At 54.2% G+C, this 22,242-nt stretch overlaps 1 protein-coding gene across 4 annotated transcripts in view; it reads right to left on the minus strand.

Moving 5' to 3' along the window:
• Cpne5 (copine 5) overlaps positions 1–22,242 on the minus strand; it is a 77,515-nt gene that overhangs the window by 46,526 nt on the left and 8,747 nt on the right. For 2 of the 4 annotated variants that reach the window (XM_076558406.1, XM_076558405.1), the window contains exons 1-4: positions 6,319–6,452; positions 5,922–6,025; positions 4,525–4,564; positions 4,262–4,338 (exon numbers count right to left, since the gene is read on the minus strand). In XM_076558406.1, coding sequence (XP_076414521.1) covers positions 4,262–4,338; positions 4,525–4,564; positions 5,922–6,025; positions 6,319–6,372 — 275 coding nt within the window. In that variant the 5' untranslated portion in view covers positions 6,373–6,452. Of the gene's footprint in view, positions 1–4,261; positions 4,339–4,524; positions 4,565–5,921; positions 6,026–6,318; positions 6,453–22,242 lie in introns of those variants that run through there. The other 2 variants (XM_006983091.3, XM_016001651.3) reach the window with 1 other exon arrangement.

A 22,242-nucleotide genomic window follows, 5' to 3' on the forward strand; every position in this document is an offset into this window, starting at 1 on the left:
CACACACAGAAGGGTGACTCCACCAAGACAGAAGAAAATCTACAATCAGCCGAAGCCAGAGAGACAGGCTTTAGCAGAAATGAACTCGGTGGGCACCTTGGACAGGACGGGGTGGCACATGCCCACAGGTCTAGCATTTGGGAGGTTGAGGCAGAAGGATCTGTTTGAGGCTTTCATGGGCTGTAGATGAAGACCCTGGGTCCTGACCAAAACTCAGAGGAAACGAGTGTGGCAGTACATGAGTGCAATCCCAGGATTCACTGGGCCCAGGCAGAAGGGTCCTGAGTTTGAGACTGCCCTGTAGTGAGACTCTATCTCAACACACACACACACACACACACACACACACACACACACACACACACACACACACAGACGCAACAAAACCAACCACACTTCGTAGGCACAAGGAACTGGTTCCTGGCCCCCTCTGGGACGACAGGGCCTCTGGATGCACTAATCTCTTACAAGGGCACAACAGTGTTTGAATAAGAGCCGCATGCACTCTCCCACATTTTATTTTACTATTTATTTATAAACAGGTAGCTGAGGCTAGCCTTCGACTTATGTAGTTGAGGATGGCCTTGAACTCCTCCTCCTTCACTTCCCAAGGGCTGGGTTCCATGTATGCACCACCATGCCTGGCATCTCCTATATCTGAAGCCATCCTTAGGTGATTTATGATGCCTCAGCCAGGTATGATGCTCAACCTAGGCTTGCCATACTGTGTTGTCTAGGGAATAGTGGCCAGGAAAACGTCAGCACACATTCAGGAACATGCAGCCTTTTTTAAAGTATTTAGTTACCAGAGTACATGTATGTGGAGCCCCATGAACACTGAGGGCTTCCTGCATAGATTTCACTAGCAAAACACTGACCCTCACATCTGTCCCAGAATAGACGCCCAGTCAACAGGAGCTGCTTGTGGGGTTTAGTCATGAACGGCTAAACTTAGATACACAGGACCTTCTGGGGAAAGGACCCGCCTCCTCCACAGCATCCCCGTGACTCTCCACTTCAGATCTCGCTCGTCCTTGGGCTCATCTTCTGTGGGAAGGATCCCTCCATCCCCGCCCCAAGGTGGACAGGTGACGGCAAGCAGGAAATGCACCTGTAACTGGTTAGGCTTGGACCTGGGTGGGAGCCTGGAAGTGTAGGAGACATACTCCCGGGCTTCTCAGCCAGAGGGAGTAGGAAGGTGATGAGAGAGAGCGCAATTGGGAATGAAGAGGATCAAAATGCACTGTACGCATATGTGAGACCGTTAAAGAGTAAATCAAAATAAATTTAAAATATGTAAATTTGAAGGAAATGACCTGCACACCGCTACTGAACTAGAGCTAATTGTGACTTCTGGGAAAATCCCACTTTTCTTTCTTTCCTTTTTAAATTTGCTTTTACTATTTTTAACCCGTGTGTGTGTGTGTGTGTGTGTGTGTGTGTGTGTGTGTGTGGTGTGCGCGCGTCTGCATGTGGGTGTGTGCACGTGAGACCAGAGGTATCCAGTCCCTTGGAGCTGGAGTTGCAGATGATTGTAAGTCACCTGATGTGGGTGCCGGGATAAAGTTGTGCACCACACACCCGGCTACAGTGTGTATTCTTTTAATTTTTCAAGATTTATTTTTATGTACATTGGTGTCTTGCCTGCATGTATGTCTGTGTGATGGTACCATATCCTCTGGAACCGGAGTTACAGACAGTTGTGAGCTGCCATGTGGGTGCTGGGAATTGAACCCAGGTCCTTTGGAAGACCAGTCAGTGCTCTTAGCTGCTAACTCGTGAGTCATCTTTCCAGTCTTGTGAACTGATAAAATTTGGGGGCCTCTTTAAATTTATAATTCATCCTTGTCTACATAGTGAGTTCCAGGCCAGCTAGTGCTACACAGAAAGATCCTGTCTCAAAAAAAAAAACAAAAAACAAAAGACCCACACGCAAAACCTAAAAAACAACCACCAAAAACCCCCTAAAATTCTAAATTAAAACTTTGCTGTTTTTGTGAAAAACCTAAATGAATGGAAGAAAAAGGGACGGCTTTGTACATCTCTGCTACTCTCAAGCCTCCGAGGACACATGAGATCTAAACTCGTTTTTTTTTAAGATTTGTCTTCTTTTTGTTTACATGTATGTGTGCCTATGTGTATGCATGCAGGTGCCTGGAATCTGGAAGAGGACTTTGGATCCCCTGGAGCTGGAGTGACAGGTAACTGTGACCTGCCTGATGTGGGTCAGGTCCTCAGCAAGAGCAGCGAGTGCTCTTCACTGCTGAGCCGTCTCAGGCCACTCCCTGCTGTTGTTCTTAAAGAATCAGTTAAAGATATGTTGGGGACTGTCTAGCAAATGTGAATTTGTATCCTATGTGCGTGTGTGCGTGTGTGTGTGTGTGTGCGTGTGTGTGTGTGTGTGTGTATGTATGTGTGTGTGTGTGTGTGTGTGTGTGTACACATGTGGATGTGTGGATGTGGATGTGTGTGGACGTGTGTGTGTGTGTGTGTGTGTGCATTTGTGCGTGCGTGCATGTGGATATGTGTGTTCACAGGCTAATCTTTCCTCCATCATTTTCCACCTTATAAACCAAGGCAGCAGCTCACAGTTGAGCCCGGAGCTTTGCAATTCAGCCGGCCGGCCAAGAACGCTGTCTGTGCCTCCCAAGGCTGGGGTCACGGGCTGCCAAGCCTGGGTGCTGGGATCTACTCTTCATGCTTGAATGCTTTTCCCACGGAGCTGTCTCCCCATCTTCTTGTGTCATTTTTTTTTTTGAAAAATGCCCCCAATTCTTTAAGCTCCACAACCTCCAAACCTGAGTTTTTCAATAAGTGATCTCAGTAAATGATAGTTGTTATTATTATGTTTTGGAAACCCAGAGATGGGACTTTTGAAGGGAAAAAGAAACCATTCTTGGGGTCCTGGTGCTACCATGTAGTTACTGAGGAGTTACAGGCAAGGGTCTAGGGGAGTCTACTCCCTACACACACACACACACACACACACACTACACACACACACACACACACACACACACGCACACACACACACACACACACACTACAGACATACACACACACACACACACACTACACACACACACACACACTACACACACACACTCACCCAGATGCATACACACTCACATACACATACTTATACACATAGACACACACACACACACACACACACACACACTACAGACATACACTCACCCAGATGCATACACACTCACATACACATACACATAGACACACACACACACACACACACACTACACACACACACTCACCCAGATGCATACACACTCACATACACATACTTATACACATAGACACACACACACACACACTACAGACATACACTCACCCAGATGCATACACACTCACATACACATACACATAGACACACACACACACACACACACACACACACATACACTACACACATACACTCACCCAGATGCATACACACTCACATACACATACTTATATACATAGACACACACACACACTTATGCAGACACACACTACAGTTATGAACCACAGTGTGAGGACAGAAACCAGGCAGAAGCAAGTGAGGGGTACACGCTCAGCTTAGTCTGAACCCCCTGTCTCCTGCCTGCCCTTGCCTGGGCCCTATCCCTAGGGCTTCCTCAGGAATAATAATGAGCCATCCCCAGCTGCACAGTGGGAATCCTGGAGACTCCATCCCAGAGTCCGCTCAGAGTGACAGCCGAGTGACAGCCCTCCCTAAGAGTTCTGTCCAGTTCTGCAGACTATCAGAGCTGGGAAGGTGAGAAGCGCCCCCCACCCCACCCCCCAGCTCCAGCCTGTTCTTAGCTCAGGTCTACACCTACACACCCACACACCCACACACCTACACACAGCGAATAAGCTGAGGGATGTGCTGTGCAAATCAAGGCCAGGTTCCGACTCCGGCTTTCCCTCTTGCTGGCTGAGTGGCCTGAAGCGTATCACTTTCCCAGGTGTTCTCTGGTCTCTGCCTCACACAATTAGAGAGGCAGGGTTGCAAACTGACTAGCCAGTTCTCAGTCACCGCCCCTCCCAGCAGGATTACAAGCTCTAATAACTCAGCCTGGATCCCTGCAAATGAGCTGGGTGAGAAGGTATAAGAGCGTGAGCAGGGCCTGGGATCCCTCTCTGAAAGCCCTGGCTGTCTGATGCCCTGACACCAGCAGGCTCTCAACAGGATGGGCAGAAGATGGCTCATCACAGGGGGAGCCGCCCCAACAGGCTGGACCCCTCCTACACTTACGTGAGAGGCTTCTCCAGGCGGCTCCCAGAGGACCCTACGATCTCTCCAAGGGTACAGAAGGCCTGGCCCAGGAAGTCCTGTAGACCCAGGGGCAGAAGAGACCAGCGTCAGCCACCACGTTCACAGCCACCACCACCCCCACTGAAGTGACAACATGCAGCCTTAGATACATGCTCGCTCTCCGAGGGAAGCCCAGGGCCCAGCCAGAATATGGCATTCAAGAGATAGCCTGGGCTTGCTGGGCAGTCACGGGCGGAACTCACGTGTTTAGATAAATCCGGGCTCTTGGAGTCGACGTCGTATCTACAGGGAACACAGAGAAATGGTAATGGCAGACAGGGGACATCCCACCTAACCCTGCCTGGCTGTCAAGTGTACTCTGTAAGCACTGGGAGTCTTGGAGGCTCCTCCTGTCCCGATCTCGGGGAAGATCTCAGGCTGAAGAATAGTCCTATGGGTCTCTCAGGATTTACGCAGACCCACCCGAAGGAAGGCCAACTCTCACAAGCTGTCCTTGGGCCTCGACACTCTGCCACGGCACACACATATACTCACACGAACAAATATAATTCTTTTTTTTTAAAGAGTTACTCATTTCCCTGCGCAAGTGTTCTATCTCATTAAGGATGGAAAACGGCACAAGTGGACCCTGGATCCCGGCTGGATCACAGGTGGCTGAGTCACCCTACTCATCACTCCCAGTTGGCGTCAGTGTGGCCTGCCCGGCAGCTCTGTACTTACACCCTCTCCTTCCCCGCACTGGGTCACTCCTAAGAAGGGGAGGCATGGCTACCCGGTGTGGGCTGCAGGCCGGCTGAGCTGGTCCCTTCTCCTGGAGCCAGCTGGGCCACTGCCTCCTCTCCCAGGGTCCTGCTTGCCACATTTCCTCCATCAGCCTCCCCTGCTCTAGGCTCCGACGCGGGCCCCTGCTGAGGGCCAGGGGTCACCATCCACTGTCTGGAGCACCTTGCCTCTCCAGACTGTCACCAAACTTCTCTGTCCTGTCACGGGCCATGTTTGTTCACACTTCTCAGCCCTTCCATCCTTCCCATGATAACTCCCAAGTTTCCGCCTCCCCCAGCCCCACCCCAAAGTTTTTCCAGATTCCTCCAGGCTCCAGCCCCTTCCTTTCCCTCTCTATCGATTCTTCTCCGGGACACTGCCCTTTGCCCTCACAGCCCCTGGAAATAACACAAACTCCCTGCCTGGTCACCAAGAGGGAAAGCCCTCCTGATGGCCCTGCCCCTCTTTCTGGTGGACACACAGACACCAGAGCCCTTCTTGTCCCCTGACCTCTGCAGACAGGAGACTAGATGCACCCCCCAATGTAGGGAGAGGCCACCTACCAGGTACCTTGGATACCTGGGAGCAAAAGTCACATAGGTGGAGGCCTAAACCCCATCCATGGATGCCCCCCAGAGTCAGGCGCCTCACCCCCCCGGCCCCCCCCTTAAATGATAACATTCTGGATAAGATCTGGCACCTCCTTTTCCACACCCTAGTAAGACAGGAGGTAGATTTTGCCTGTCACTTTTATCTTCCTGAGCTCCCAGAATATTCCCTGCTTCTCCACCTCTACCCCGTCACCCCAGGCCCGAGTCCCACAGACCTCATCCCCTGTCCCTTGCCACTCCCGCGTGAGCCCCCACCTTCCACTCACAGGTCAAAACGGAGGTTCTGCTTCTCCTCAAAGAAGTAATCCACAATGAACTTGCGCACAAAGTCTGGGTTGAGCGTGTTATCGATGACCTCGGTGCGTCCAAACTGCAAGAGAAGGGGCTGCTGTGACTGAGGGGGACAGTGTGGCCCCAGTCCCTGGGCACTGGCCTGCAGGCTCTCTCTGGGTGCTGCTTCCTGCAAGCAGGGATACCCCTCTCCACACCCCCTCCTTCCTCCCCAGGTATGAGCTCCAGGAAGCTCTTGGAGGGTAGGTGGGGTCACACCTGAGGGGCCCTATGTGCTCTGCCCTTAGCCCAGGCTGTACCCTTTGCCTGGACTCCCTTCACCACCAGGCAGGCTGTCCTAGTGAGGGTGACTATTGCTGGGATGAAACCCACAACCAAAACAGCTTGAGGAGGAAAGGATGTTTTCAGCTCACACTTCCACATCATGGTGGAAGGAAGTAAGGACAGGAACTCAAGCAGGGCAGGATCCTGGAGGCAGGAGCTGATGCAGAGGCCATGGAGGGGTGCTGCTGACTGGCTTGCTCCCCATGGCTTGCTCAACCTGCTGTTTGTTTGTCTGTTTGTTTGAGACAGGGCTTCTCTGTGTAACCTTGGCTGTACTGGATCTTGCTCTGTAGACCAGGCTGACCTCAAACTCAGAGATTCACCTGCCTCTGCCTCCTGAGTGCTGCGATTAAAGGTGTGCACCACCATCACCCAGCTCCCAGCCTGCTTTCTTATAGAACCCAGGACCACCAGCTGATGGATGGCACCACCCACCATGGGCTGGGCCCTTCCCCATCAATCACTAATTAAGAAAATGCTCTACATGCTTGCCTGCAGTTGGATCTTATGGGAGCATTTTCTCAACTGAGGCTCCTTCTTCTCTGACTACAATATCTTGTGTCAAGTTGACATAAAACTAGCACACAGGTCCTCCCATCCCTCAAGGCCCAGTGTTGACACCTCCTCCTCCTGGGAACCTTCTAGATAATCCACCCCAAAGGTTTACTTCTCTGAGCCACCCAACCCTATCACCACTGTCGTCTCTGATGTCACAATTAGGGGTATATATACGTTTTCAGTGTGTGTGTGTGACATGGTTTCATGTACCCCAGGTTAGCCTCCCATTCTCTAAGTAGCTGATGATCCACCTTGAGCTCCTGTCACACGAGACTCCGAGGTGGGAGGCAGCCCCCTAGAGGATCCACCTCCCTCTACTGCCACCCTTGGAGTGTGGGCTGGACCCAACACACATTCCTGTTTCTTCTTTTGAGACAGGGGCTCAGGGTGTAGCCTGGGCTAGTCTCAGAGTCGCTGTGTAGCCGGAATGGCATTGGATTCCTGACACCTGCCTCTGCCCTAAATGCTGGGATTACAGGTGTGTGCTTAACGACACCCTTCTGATAGGCAGAAGGTACACAAATTACAAGATGTCCTTCAAGAGACTGTGCTATCAACCACAGGGCTTCCATCTTGGAGGTGCCTTCTGCTCTGTCTCGCTTGCTCACTTTCATACAGCGAGCAGCTACTGGAGATTCAGGGCCTTCCCATCGTGGCCCTGCCAATCCCAGCTTCGCACCCCCCACCTTCTCCTGGCCCCGCCTCCTCTGCAAGCCTCATGCTTTCTCATTTCCTATTGGCTCCTCCACATAGGCTGATTCCTGAGGCTTGAGGGCACGGCTCCCCAGTCACCATCCCCATGCATTGCCTGGAAATTACTCATGGAGTTTCTCTCTACCCGACAGGACCGTGAGCACACATAGGTCCCCTGAGGACCCCTCTGAACATTCTGTGCCCTAGTCCTATGGAAAGGCCTTGGGGCAGGCTTCCCCATCTTAGAGATGAGAATGTGGAAGCCCAGAGAAGCCAAGTCATTTGTCTAGGACCACCCAGCCAAGACTTGCTGACCTGCCTGAAGGCACAAGCCAGGCTTGTGAGTTCTAGGCCATATGGTGCCACAGGTATTAAGAGGAGATGAGACCCACACGGTACATAAAACCCACAGGTATTATAAGGAGATGAGACCCACATGGTACATAATACCCACAGGTATTATGGGGAGATGAGACCCACACAGTACATAATACCCACAGGTATTGTAAGGAGACGAGACCCACACTACAACTGGCTTATTGCAGACACACTGGAGCAGCCAATGAGGAGCTAGATGAGTGTAGTATCTCCTCAGCCTCCTCAGGAGCTGTGAGGTCCCATCAGAGGACGGAGACTGATCTGTCTCCCGCACATTCCCAGCCGTATTCCAGCCCGCTCTGTATTGCGCAGAGGTTGCTTGCTTTTGCAGAGCTGTGGGTCAGCCCAGGGCCTTGCCCACCCTAGGCAAGAGCTCTACCAGGGAGCCAAGAGCCACACCCAGGCTCTCACCAGCTTTTGAGACCTTAGCATAGGCAGGCGTGGCACTTAGTAGTGAGCTACAGGAGCAGATCATGAATGTCATACCTGAAGACGTCTCTATCGCACTCAGAGTCATTCAACAGATACCGATGACATGGTGCAGTCACAGCAACTAAAAGCACCCCAAGCCTGGGTGTGACGGTGCACACTTGGAATCCTAGCACTCAGGAGGTGGAAATGGGGGATCAGAAGTCCAAAGCTATCTTTAACCGCATAATAAGCCTGAGGCTGGCCCACATTATCGTCTTCACAAGGCTGTCTTTAAAAAAATAAAAGTGTATGTGGGTGTAGGTGAGGGTGGGTAGAGAGATGGCTCAGTGGTTAAGAGCACTTGCTACACGATCCTGAGGTGAGAGATCAGATCCCAGCATCCCCATAACAAGAAGCTGGGCATAACAAATATGCCTGTAAAGCCCAGATCCAAGGTAGGGCAGAGGTAGGAGGATCTGCTGTGGTTTGCTGGCTTTAGCCTAGCTAAGAAAAGAAGCCCCAGATTCCAGGAGAGACCCTGCCTCAAAGGAATAAATAGGTGGAGACTGACAGAGGAGGCCATCCAATGCCCTCTTCTGGCCTCTGCACATGTTCACAGGCACACATAATGCACAAACACTTATATAAAGAACAGAACGAAACACAGAGCTCCCGTGTAGGACCCAGAGCTCCATAGAAGGACCCAGTGTTCCACAGAAGGATCCAGAGCTCCATAGAAGGACCCAGAGCTCCACAGAAGGATCCAGAGCTCCATAGAAGGACCCAGAGCTCCAGCCCGGGACCCAGAGCTCCAGCACAGGACCCAGAGCTCCAGCACAGGACCCAGAGCTCCAGCACAGGACCCAGAGCTCCAGCACAGGACCCAGAGCTCCAGCACAGGACCCAGAGCTCCAGCACAGGACCCAGAGATCCAGCACAGGACCCAGAGATCCAGTACAGAACACAGAGCTCCAGCCCAGGACCTCACTCATCCCTTTCAGTGTCTGTTCTGAGCTACTCAGCAAGGGAGGTACAGGCAAGGGAGCTCTTTACCCAGTGCGACTGGTTACAGCCGGCTGACCTAGACAAGCCAGCGGAGCTTAGGGAACGCAGCGCAAGATCGGCTCCCGCCCGGCCTGGCCTGCGTGGACACTCCTAAACTACCCATAGGCTGATTTCAGAATCACCGTGCTGTTTTCAGTTTTACTGTCTCGTGGGGTGTGACAAACCAAACGGATTTTTGGCCTGTGCTCATTCCTTTTGTGTGAGAGTCAGATTTTTTTTTAAATCATGTTTTAACAGGTGCTTAAAAAAAAAAACAACCAAACAAAAAACCACACTCAGCCCCAACCCAGGACAATTAAAAGTGGAAGCTCGTGTGGGGCCCAAACAAACACCTGTACATCTGGGAGGGGTCTCTAGACACCGCTAACCAGGCGGAGGGGGACTGCGCGAGGGAGGGAGAAAACTAACATTTACAGAGCCTCTACTGAATGTTCCGTAGATCGAGTGGATAATTAAGCTATCTCATTTAATTCTCGTAAAAATTCTGAGGGTTATTACCCGTTTTACAAGCGCAGAAACAAATCAGCAAGGTTAAGTAACCTGCCCACGGCCACACAGCAAGGGACTCCAAAGCCCATTATATTTTTTACTTCTTCCCCACTGGCGGGAGCCGTGAGAACTGGTGGAAATCAGACGAGGAGGTTTGTTTTCCAAGCACTGTGGACGGCCCTGCTGTGTGCTAGCAGGCGGGGATGGCAGCGGGGTACCGCAGGGCCAGCGAAACTGGACGCCTGTCTCTCTAAACTCCACAACCACCTCAAAGACGGCGCCCGCTGCAGAGGATTCCCTGCGTGCTCCTGCCCCTTCCAAGTAAACCTCCTGTCTTCAGACAAAAGGAATATTTCTCCTAATGGCTTCCTTGCAGGAGGCTGGCAGGTAAATACTCAGGTTTTAGAGACTTCTCTGGCAAGACCAGACGCCCTTCGGGGAAGTGCCCTACCGCTCTCTTTCAACACCTCCAGGCTGAGGCATCCTCCCAGCAGGGCTGGCAGACACCCCCTTTCCCAGCACAGCCCCAACCCAGCCCCCACGGAACACCCCCTAACCCATCAGGGAGGATGACAGCGGCTGCTTCGAAAAGCCACACTTGAAGCCTCGACAAGGGGGATTCCCTGGAGACCGCTCACTGCTGGAGGAGGAGATGGGGTTCCCCTGGAAACAGGACGGGAGGGGGCTCCGAAGGCCCCTGGAACGTGGAGGGGCTTGAAGGATTTCTAGGACTCAGATGTAATTAACATATGCACATCACAACTGTGAAATCAACAGCCAGGGGCCTGCGGAGGAAGCTTTATGGCTTTCATTAGTTGGGCTAATAACAGAGAGGGGCGTGTGTGCTGAAATCCAGACTGTAAAAATCTAAGAGGCCACCGGGGTCTCCACCTCCAAGTATATTCCTGCTAAGGAAGATAAAAACTGATGGCCGTGAGGGTGGGGGTCCACCTGGGTGCTGTGTGTTCACAGAGAACTGCAGAGTTCTCCAGGCAGAATGGCCTTGAGGAGATGAAGCATGAGCCAGAGACTGTCGGCATTCTGATTACTGTGTGCATCCCACCATGGGGGGGAGGGGGCAGGGGCGGTGTGTGTGTGTGTGTGTGTGTGTGTGTGTGCGCGCGCGCGCGCACGCGCGCGCGCGCGCATGCGCGGGGGGGGGGGGGGGGGGGAGGGCGCAGGCCCCTTACCATCCGGAGTCTAGAGCCGGGACACTTTCTCAGAATTGTTTGTGCATCCTTCTAGTTCATTATTCTGCACCACTGCTTGGTCTAAGCTCTGAGCTCGGAGGACCAGGGAGGAGGACTCTTGTGTAGCATGAGCACCCTGAACCCCAAGCAAGCCCCAGGCAAGCACAGGGGTCCCAGTGAACCAAGGCTGTAGGAAGCCAGGGAACCAGCTCATGGAAAAGACGCAGGAGACTTTCAGAACCTTCCCGGCACTCCGAGCTGGATGAGCAACGAACAGGAGGGGGGTAGGGGGCCCCCTGACCTCAGGACTGGGACACCTCTGGGAGAAAAGAATAAAAAGCACACACCAGAAGGAGACTGGAAATGAGCACATTTGCCCTCCGAAAGGCTTCGTCCCTAGCAACAAACTCAGCGAAGCTTTTCAAGGAAGCCGCTCCCAAGGGTTCCGATGACTAAGCTCCACGAACATCAATTAAGCGGCATTAACTGCAGATCATCCAGTCCACTGAGACCCCCAGAGAGAGGCAAACCTTGAAACTTCTTCAGGGACTGAATTAAGTGGTTCCCAGGAGCTCTGCCATACAGAAGAATGGGCATTTCTGGGGACAGATGAGTCCCCATGCTCAAGTGTCCTCAGGACATGTCGGAGCAGGAGCAGGGTGTGCCAACTCCGGTCAGCCAAGCAAGGCCTCCTTTAATGCTGAACTGATTCCCGAGTGAGGCCCGAAGGGACCGGCCCATCAGGACAATGGCCTGGCCCTGATGGGGAGGCTGCAGGCTGTCCTGTGGCTGCTGCCAGGTGGGTCTGGCTATGGAAGACCCCGGGAAACACTGGCAGACAGGCACTAGGAGGGCTCTTCTCAGTCCCTGCAAGGCACGCCTCCACCTCCTCAGTCCCTGCAAGGCACGCCTCCACCTCGATCCACCCACACACAGGAGTGCCCTCACTGTCCCCAGAGGCTTGGGCTGGAGACAGCTCCCCACTGCTTGTCCCAGTACAACTCATCTTCAATCCCACCCATGCCTTTGAAAGAAACCCCTTATGAAGACGACGTCAGAGGCGAACTCCCTCCAGCGAGGATGCCAACGTGGGTTTTCTCTCCCCCAAACACAGTCTCCTCCAGCCCACTGGCCTACAAGAGCAGCCACGATCCTCACTCGGTTCTGCTCAACTCCACTGTGTAACGTTTGTGCTACCTAAGAAATGGGCAAAGGCCCTGGAAATGGCTAGCTGGCAAAGGCACTTGCTACAGAGCCTGAGGACCCGGGTTGGATTCCCAGGACCCACGGGGTAAAAGAGAACTGACTCCTTAAAGTTGTCCTGTGACCTCCACACGCTCCCTACAATGTACGCACTCCCTTCCCGAGTAAGTAAATGTGATCAGTTTTTTAAGAAATGGGGGCCTGGGCATAGTGGCGCACGCCTTTAATCCCAGCACTCAGGAGGCAGACACGGGTGGATCTCTGTGAGTCTGAGGCCAGCCTGGTCTACAGAGTGAGTTCCAGGACAGCCAGGACTACACAGTGAGTACACGTCTCAAAAAAGAGAAGAAAAGAAAAAGAAAGAAAAAGGAGTGGCCCTTGCTTGCACCGCCTTTGATGACCCTCTGGAAGAGGTTCTCGGGCTATTGTCTCATCTAAGGGCTTCCATGGGGACACCGAGGGACCAGCCTCCCCAACTTTGTGGGATGTGGCTCTGCTGGCCCCATCCACATGAGTGCTGGAGCAAAGGCCGGTGGGGAAGGGAGGTCCACTCGGTGTCAGAGGCCGAGGCCCCTCTGCTGGCTCTGAGTGGGTCTGGGACCCTGCAGCTGAGCGCAAGAGTCTGTGGGTTCACACCCGCATCTCCTGGGGAGAAGAGCCATGGTTTTGATGGGGGTGGGTTTCTTAAACAGAACGATACCATGCATGGAGGAGCTCCGAGCGCCATCAGTTCTGCCTGTGAATGCAGATCCCATGGCCACAGTACAGGGAAGCCACTCACAGCACAGAGTCTGGGGCCTGTGTGACCCTGGCTAAGTCTCTTCACCTCTCTCTGCCTCAGTTTCCTCTTGTGTGCCTATATTATGGAGGCATGGGTGACTTACAGAAGACTCCTGGGACTTAGGCATCCTCTGTAAATGACTGCAAGCCTGTCACCTGAAGGAAGTGAGTGTCCCCCATGACCCTGCACCTTCTCCCCAGTTGTCCTCCAGTCTGATCACCTGGGTTCTCTTTCCTCTGCAGTTTCCGTTCCTCAGAAGCCTGTCCTCCACACACAGGACCCACCTGCGCTGGGGGGGCCCCCGAGAGCCCCTTCTCTGATGGGGCAGGCTGAGGGTCTCACAAGGAAGCAGGACCTTCCCCTCCCCGGGGGCTCCCCACAACGACTGGTCTCTAGTGCCCCAGCTCTGCATGAGGCCAGGAGCCCACCAGAGAACACACTCTGACCCCCTACCCAGCACACTCGTGTGCATACACACACACACACAGAGAGAGAGAGAGAGAGAGAGAGAGAGAGACAGACAGACAGACAGACAGACAGGCCTGACAGGTAACACACAGAAGCCTGGGAAGTGCCCGCTGTGCTGTTCCCAGGTTTCTAGAATCTGGGCTCCTTTCTCCTCTCAACTTCCTGGCAGGGCAGCAACAAGGATGTTGCCCAGCACTGGGCAAAATGCTCCATAAAATGCCCACGACCTAGGGACATGGGGAGCAAGAGCCAGAAGAGCACAGTGGGATGGCCAGGACGGTTCTTCTGGGGGGGGGCTGGTTTTTAAAACTGTGCACAGAGGGTGTGGTTCCCTGGGGCTCTGGAGGACGGTGCAGGACGGTGGAGGAGGGTGGAGGAGGGTGGAGGACGGTGGAGGAGGGTGGAGGACGGTGGAGGATGCTGGAGGACGCTGGAGGAGGCTGGAGGAGGGTGGAGGAGGGTGGAGGTGGGTGGAGGACGGTGGAGGAGGGTGGAGGAGGGTGGAGGACGGTGGAGGAGGGTGGAGGACGGTGGAGGAGGGTGGAGGACGGTGGAGGACGGTGGAGGACGGTGGAGGAGGGTGGAGGACGGTGGAGGACGGTGGAGGAGGGTGGAGGAGGGTGGAGGACGGTGGAGGAGGGCGGAGGACGGTGGAGGACGGTGGAGGACGGTGGAGGATGCTGGAGGAGGCTGGAGGAGGGTGGAGGACGGTGGAGGACGGTGGAGGACGGTGGAGGACGGTGGAGGACGGTGGAGGAGAGTGGAGGAGGGTGGAGGACGGTGGAGGAGGGTGGAGGACGGTGGAGGACGGTGGAGGAGGGTGGAGGAGGGTGGAGGACGGTGGAGGAGGGTGGAGGACGGTGGAGGATGCTGGAGGACGCTGGAGGAGGGTGGAGGACGCTGGAGGAGGCTGGAGGAGGCTGGAGGAGGGTGGAGGTGGGTGGAGGACGGTGGAGGAGGGTGGAGGAGGGTGGAGGAGGGTGGAGGACGGTGGAGGACGGTGGAGGACGGTGGAGGACGGTGGAGGACAGTGGAGGACGGTGGAGAGGAGGGTGGAGGACAGTGGAGGACAGTGGAGGATGGTGGAGGACGGTGGAGGAGGCTGGAGGACGTTGGAGGAGGGTGGAGGACGGTGGAGGACGGTGGAGGAGGCTGGAGGACGGTGGAGGACGGTGGAGGACGGTGGAGGAGGGTGCAGGACGGTGGAGGACTACTCAGGAAGGCTGCCTGATGGCTGTGTCCAGTTGCTCAGTACTGACAACTGTGCAGGCTGGGTACGGTGGGCCGGTCTGCAGTCCCAGCCCAGATCCTTCCATGCATGAGGATCAGGAATTCAAGGTCCATTTCAGCTACACAACGCGTTCCAGTTCAGCCTGGGCCACATGAGACTTTGTCTCAAAGATCATACCTTTATCACAATGCTTGTGCAGCCCTACTGTGTGCTAGACACTAGGCTTTTTCCATGTACAGACTTAGTGTCCAGAATTACTTCACGAGGCAGTAGTATTGAGATCCCGTTTTACAGACAAGTAAGTGGAGGCTCAGAGAGACTGAGGGGATTCCAGAGGTCACACAGCTACTGGGCATAAAGACAGAACGGAAACCCAGGCAGGGTGCTTCCAAATCAATAAGGAATAGATATGATCACAAATCAATAGGGGCTGGGGAGCTGGCTTAGAGGGTAAAACGCATGGCGTGCAAGCACGAGGCCCTGAGTTCGGATTCTCAGAACCCACATCCAGCCAGGTGTGGCAGCTCACGTCTGTAAGTGAGGCCTACGGCAGTCGGTGGAGACAGGAGAAGCCTGGAAGACCTCGGGCCACCTCACCTGGCGTTCACAGCAGCAAAGAGCAAAAGCAGACCCTGTCTCAAGCAAGGTGGGAGGCCAGGACTGACACCCAGAGTTGGCCTCTGACCTCCATGATGTGCACACTGCAGTGTGCACAGCACACACACACACACACACACACACACACACACGCACGCGCACACGCACACGCACACGCACGCACCTGCCCGTTCCTGTGGTTGATTGGCAGGTTGGTCCTAGAATAGACCAAATCCTTTCAATTAACCAATGAGAAAGCAGAGAGATGGGGGACTGGGCATTCTGGTCAAGGTCACACCACTAATTAGGAAATGGTCCCAGACAGGGGCCTGGGTGTTGTGGGGGTATTTGTACACTGTGTAAAGATGTATTGCTGTGATTGGTGTAATAAAAAGCTGAATGGCCAAATAGCTAGGCAGGAGGTATGGGCGGGACTTCCTGGCAGAGAGGGCACTCTGGGAGGAAGAAAAGCAGAGTTGCCATCCAGACATGAAGGAAGCAGGAGGGGCAGTTCTGAGATGAGGTCACAAGCCTCGTGGGAGAACGTAGATTAAAAAATATGGATTAATTTAAGTTATACGAACTAGTTAGGAACAAGCCTAAGCTAAGGCCAAACTTTCATAATGTGAACTGGTGGCCCAAAGAAACATCCGACAACACTCGGACAGGTCAGCTGCCTGCCCAAGCAGCGTCAACCCCGCCTCACTCAGGCTTCCCTCTCCATGGAATCTTCCTCTTCCTCCGACTTTGTATTATGACCTCTCTTGTCTTCAAACACTTCTCCACAACCATGATGCCATTTAGTTTCCCCGGTGACCCCAGGAAGACACGCTATTATGGTCCCCATGGAGGGTGAGGAGTGCCAAGGGACACTGCCAGGGAACCCAGCAGTCAAGAGGAGAGGCAGGTCTCCACAGCCCCCTGCCCTGGTAAGGAGTGGGGGGCTCTCTGCAAGCCTGGAGAGCACTAAATCACCCCCCCCCACACACACACACAAGAGGCAGCACTTGCCTTTCACAAACTGCAGCTGGGATGGAGCTTCTGATACATTCCCCCCCCCAGCTGTGGAGCCCCTCCCCTGGGGGGGGAGGCCAGGAGCTGACAGACTGTATCCTCCATCCCAAGCTGCTCTCCATCCAGCTCCCCTGCAATTTTCGTTGAGTACTGATGGCTCCCAAATTGGGGATTCGAAAGCCCTGGCCGATCATGAATCACGTTCACCAGGATTAAAATTAGAGGCCAAGAGCCCTATCTGCCTCAGAGAGTAGGAATGGGAAGGGGTGCTTTCCCAGGCTGGGAGCTGTGTGCCCAACAGCTGACCACCTGGAGGGATAGAGAGGGACAGGAGGATCTGGTTCTGTTCCAGGCCTGCTACCATTTTGAGTCTGGAATGATCCCAGAGAACAGTATCCCCAACAGAAGAAGTCGTGATGTGCTGGGGCTCAGTGCCTCCCTCACAGTATCCTGTTCTGTTTGGGCATCAAGGTGTGGAGGACAGGGTGAGAGTGAGGGGGGATGCAGGGGTGTGGGGGGGCACAGGGGTGGGGTGGGAGGAATGTGATTGGGATACCAGCCTGAATGAGGAGACCCAGGCTCAAGGCCTTCCCACCTCTGGAGCAGGATCGGGAAGGTGCCTAGCTAAGGATGTGAAATCCTAAGCTGCTTCTAATGAAAGACTTCCTGCCCCAAAAAAATCACCTCAGCTCCTAATTAGCCATTGTTCCACATAATCTGTTAAACGGTCCCAGCTCCCTCGGGGAATAGCCATTTGCCAATGAACTTGGCTGCCACCAGCAAACCAGTCCCTCCCACGCTGTTCCACCCTTCTCGGCCTCATCAGGCTGTGGAATAGGTGGGGACAAGCAAGCCCGGGACCACTGTCCTCTAGCTCACCCCAAATTCTCATGCAGGCAAGGGTGCTATCAGCGTCCCCTCTTCTGGACGGAGCCCAGGCTTCTCCCTCAGCTGAAGACCCACTGCCGGCTGTGTGTGCACGCCGAGAACCTCCCATGAATGAACTCATCTAATCCTCACAACAGCCTGTGAGCCACGGACCCGCCCGCGTTCTCCCAGGTGGACCGGTGGAAGCTGGTTTGGGATCTGACTTTGGGACCACACTCACAACAGCTCTGCCGCAGCCGTAAAAGGCCGCTGGAGGCTGACACCACAGAGGGCATAGGGGCACCAGGAGACCCGGCCTAGAACCTCCAGGCTACAGGAAACACAATCTCCCTTCTGCAGATAAGCGCTTGGATACCACTCAGAAATCATGGCCGCCCCAGGTGGAAGGAAGGGCAGGAGTCCGCCCACACACGCTCGCAGTGGGACAGAAAAGCCCACTTTGAAACTCAGTGGCCTGGGCAGGGATCTGGGCTCAGAACAGTTCACAGTCTAGCCAAATTGCTGGGTGGAACAAGTACCCAGCGAGCCTCACGTGTCCTCCTCCAGCGCAGTGAGGGCCAAGGGAGTAGAGACGCTGCTGCTAGGGAGCATGCGTGTGGGGTGTGTGTGTTGGTCATGTACACATGTGTGTCAGTGCCCATGGAGACCAGAAGAGGATGTCAGATATACTGAGGCTAGAGTTATAGGTTGTTGTGAGCCACCCAACTGTGGGTTTTGGGGATTGACCTTGGATCCTCCCGAAGGACAAAACGCACTCTTGAGTCATCTCTCCAGCCCTAGGACCATGGCTTTTCATTTCCTAGGTCTCCTAAGCCCATTTTAGAGATAGGTAAACTGAGACTCCGGAAGGTAAATGGCTCAGTTGGGTATCAGAATACTGGAGGTGAGCTGAGATCCCAGGGTTCCAACATCAAATTCAGGGCCTCCTCTCATGAGGCATTTGGCTGTGACTCATGACTAAATGAAAACCATGGGATGGGTTTAACAACATTATGGAGTGTCTAGGTCTCTTTGGAGGAGTCACAACATTCCCTCCCGCTCAGGCCCTCGTCACCCACAGGACAGTGACCGTGGCTTACTCAGGACTGGGGAAACAGCCTGTAATACATCATCGCCCCATTCAAAGACGGACTCCAGCAAGGCACACATGATGGACATAACATCACATGGTCGGGTTAAAAAAACCTCATCACTGACTCTGAGCTGCGGGAACTCTGGTGAGAGAGACACGGACACTTCCAGACTCAGTACGAAGGAAGGAGAAGACACCTGTCGCAAAGGGCCTGGACCGAATGAGGAGAGAACTCGGCTGGGCACCGAGCACGCATGCATTCACGTCTCTCTGCTCTTGACTGTGGATGGGACATGACTAGCTGTTTGAAATGCCTGCTCCTGGGACCTCCCTGCAGTGACGGACTGGAACCTGAGAGCTCAAACCAACCCTTCCTACCTAGATTGTTTCTCTCTCTCTCTCTCTCTCTCTCTCTCTCTCTCTCTCTGGCTTTTCAAAATGGTTTCTTTGTTTAGCCCTGGCTGTTCAGAAACTTGCTCTGTAGACCAGGCTGGCCTCGAACTCAGAGATCTGCCTGCCTCTGCCTCCTGAGTGCTGGAATTAAAGGTGTGAGCCACCACCTCCCCTCTTCTAAGTTGCTTTTTTGTCAGGGTATTTTATCACAGAAACAGAAACAAAATTAGGACACCGTCTATGGCATTTTTGTTACAGCAGCTTCCACAGACTAAATCGGTGCCCACTGCGATCCATGTGGCAGCATGGCCATGTGAAGGCACATGTCTAGCAGCCCCAGGAAGATCTGTCTGAGTATTTCCATGAGCACCATTTCCAGCCGGTGTTAAGATGTTAATGCTCTGAGATGGCTCACTGAGTAGCGTTCTGATGGGAGCTGTGAGTGGCTGTGGGCGTGGCCTAGGCTGCATGCCCTGCAGGTGGCATGGGGGTGATCAGGTCACCCGAGGCTTTGCTTCCTATCGTTTCCTTTCCATGGGGACCTCAGCTTGGACAGCCAGCTGGTGAGCAGAGGGGGACAGGACCCCCCACCCCACCCCCACCACTTTCAAGTTCACGGGCCCTGTGATGCACATCTTCTCAAATGACCCATTCTGAGACTCTGCCCCGCTGGCCACCTGAGGACACGCAGGAGGCCCAGGCAGGGCTTGATGCAGATAGCGCTCGATTTCCTAGGCTAAAATTACATCTTAGAGTCAATTTTCATAAAACGTGGTGACAGATTTAGGTGCTGAGGAGATGGGGCTTTCTCAGAAGGCATAAAAATGACCCAAATGGTTACAATCGGCTAAAAGCTGACAGGCAGGGGCCGGGAACGCAGCCTCCTCCTTCCCAGGACAGGCTGTTGGTGGGCAGGTTCAAGACGAGGCTCCACCCTTGACTCTTCTGGCCTCGGTAGGCTCAGCTCACATCCAATGTTCTGGTAAAGAGAAGGCTTGTCCCCTCGGGGCAATGAACTGTGGGTGCCGTGGTGACCAAGCTGGCCTCTGCCTACTGGAAAGGGCCGCCCCCTTCTGAGGGCAGTGGTGGGTATAGGGGTTCCCACTGTGGAGTCACACAGCACAGCAAGCAGGACTCTGACACCCCCAGATGTTCAAGCACATCTTCCTTCCTCTAGAAAAAGCTAGAAGCCTGGGTCCCAGGTTGGGCCCTGGGGCTGCGCTCTCCTACCCTCACCCCATGACTCTGCTGTTAGTCCTCACCACCCTTTATTAGTAGATCACCCCCTCTGATTCCGGGGGACCCTCCCATCCTGCATCGGGATCTGAAGACCCCAGCCACCCTGAGACTGACAGCCAAGAGCTGCCTTCAACGGAAGCTGCTTGCATGGCGAAGCCTCCTGCCCTGCATGCCGTCTGCCTGGGCTCTGTGCTGGGCCGTTTCGGGGCCCCTCTGGTTCTGTGGTCACCTCTGTCCACACAGCTCTGGGGCTGAGGACGTGGGTGGGCCAAGCAGATGGCATCGGTGCCCCAAATGGGACATGGACTAGCAGGCAGAAAGAGTGAGGTGGCCTGAGTTGACTGTGTCCCCCCATGAGGTTCCTGTTTCTGGCTAGCAGTCCCCGATGGGGCCCTAGAAACCACCCCGTACACAGCCTGGCCTGGAAGAGTCACAGCTTCCAACCACCGCCGTTCTTGTGAGTCACCATCTGTCCCTGTCCCCCTTAAGCCCACTGTTAGAGATCAAATCTTGGTGTCCCCCTCAGCCCATCCGTCTCCAGGGCGGTGCTGCTGGAGGGGGTGGGACCGTCGGGAGATGGGGCCCATTGGGAGGTTATGTCTCTGGAGGTTCTTCAGGAAGGGGCCTGTGGGACCCCAGTCTCCTCCTCTGTGTTTAGATGTGGGAGGTTTTGCTCCGCTATGCACTCTCACCACACGCCAGTGGGGGGGGGGGGGGCAACCAAGCATGGTGTCTCACGGTGTCTAAAAACATCCAAATACTGGGCTCAGTGGATAAAGGCGCCTCCACCAAGCCTGACCACCTAAGTTCGATCCCTGATATCTACACGGTGAAAGGGAGAATCAATTCATAGTTAGCCCTCTGACTTCCACATGTGCCACTTTGTACATACCACACACACATATGAAGAAATAACCGTAATTTTAAAAGAATTTTAAAAAATCCACATCGGGCCAGTGAGATGGCTCATCCGGTAAAGGAGCCTGCCCCAAGTCTAAGCAGGATTCGAGGCACGGGACCCACACGATGGAAGCTGTCCTCTGACTTCCACAAGCACATCACGACACATGCCACCGAACAGGGGTCTCTCTATTATGTAGCCCTGGAAACTCGCTATGTAGAAGGGGCTAGCCTTGAACTTCAGAAACACACACCCACACCACATGCTGCAAGCATCCAGGCGTCCACTCACACCTGCTCTACCGTTCCCGCGTCTTTCCCGCTTCCCTACCTCTTGGTACGCGGCTGGCATCTCTCACACACACTATGCGCTGCAAATGTTGACTAACAGAGCGAGCCACCAGCGAGACCTGAACTCAGGTGATGTACTAGGGTGAGCGCCATGTGTAAAGAAGCACCGTGGATCTTTACCGCTGACATCTCGGTTCCCATTGCAGGCCATATCCTCATCTCTGTGTGTGGAATTCAATCCAGATTCCACCTCCACCAAGACCTGGAACCCCGAGCAAAGCTCAGGTGTGTCCATGCCCTGCCCTACATGTGTGTGTCTGGCCAAGGTAAGGGGTATAACCAAGAAGCTTGAACAATTGGAGGCCCTGGACCTAACGGAGACTATTTTCAATTATAGAATGTAATTAACAGTCGGCCGAGCAGTGCCCTTCTGAAGAGGTCCTTCCAGACTCGCTCTAATGAATCACCAAGCCACGGGGGTGCTCCTGGTGCTCAAGTCTGGAAGCCCGGCCAAAGGCCTCCCAAGTAATTAGTCCACTGAAGCAGCCTAAACGGTTCCCTAGCAATCTGGTTTGTGCTTGGATGGGTTTCAGCCTTAGAGAGTGAAGTCACGTCAACGCAGCCTCAGTGGAAGGAGTTCCACACCCTCCACCCTTTGCTTCCACGAAGTCTGGCAACCCAGCCTGGGTCCTGCTCTTTCCAGCCTCACTCTGGACCTTTCCTGAGGGGCATGTTAGGGGACACCGAGCAGTCTATGTGGAGGTCCCCATACCTCCCTCCCAGGAGCTGATGGGGAGGGGGATGAGGAGATGCCAAGATCACGAAGGCCGCGGCCTCACCCAACCCTTTCCTGTCCTGTTCACTGGACAGTCACAGGAAGTCAGCTTCAGCAACAAGCCAAAGAAACTGCATGTTCCCACTCTAGAAGAAAACAACTCTTCCTTCCACCCCTCACTTCAGCCCTGTACTTTCACGAGTCAGGAGGGCCACTGGGCTTCACCATCAGGTTCCCCCAGCTCATCCTTCTCCGCTGAGAGCTCAGTGAGGGACAAGGAGGCCAACGTGGGGAAAAGACAGCAGCCGCCATTTCTTATCTTCCTGCATGGGTCCA

Source organism: Peromyscus maniculatus, chromosome 21 (assembly GCF_049852395.1).
Source record: "Peromyscus maniculatus bairdii isolate BWxNUB_F1_BW_parent chromosome 21, HU_Pman_BW_mat_3.1, whole genome shotgun sequence".
In the NCBI taxonomy this organism is placed as follows: domain Eukaryota; kingdom Metazoa; phylum Chordata; class Mammalia; order Rodentia; family Cricetidae; genus Peromyscus; species Peromyscus maniculatus.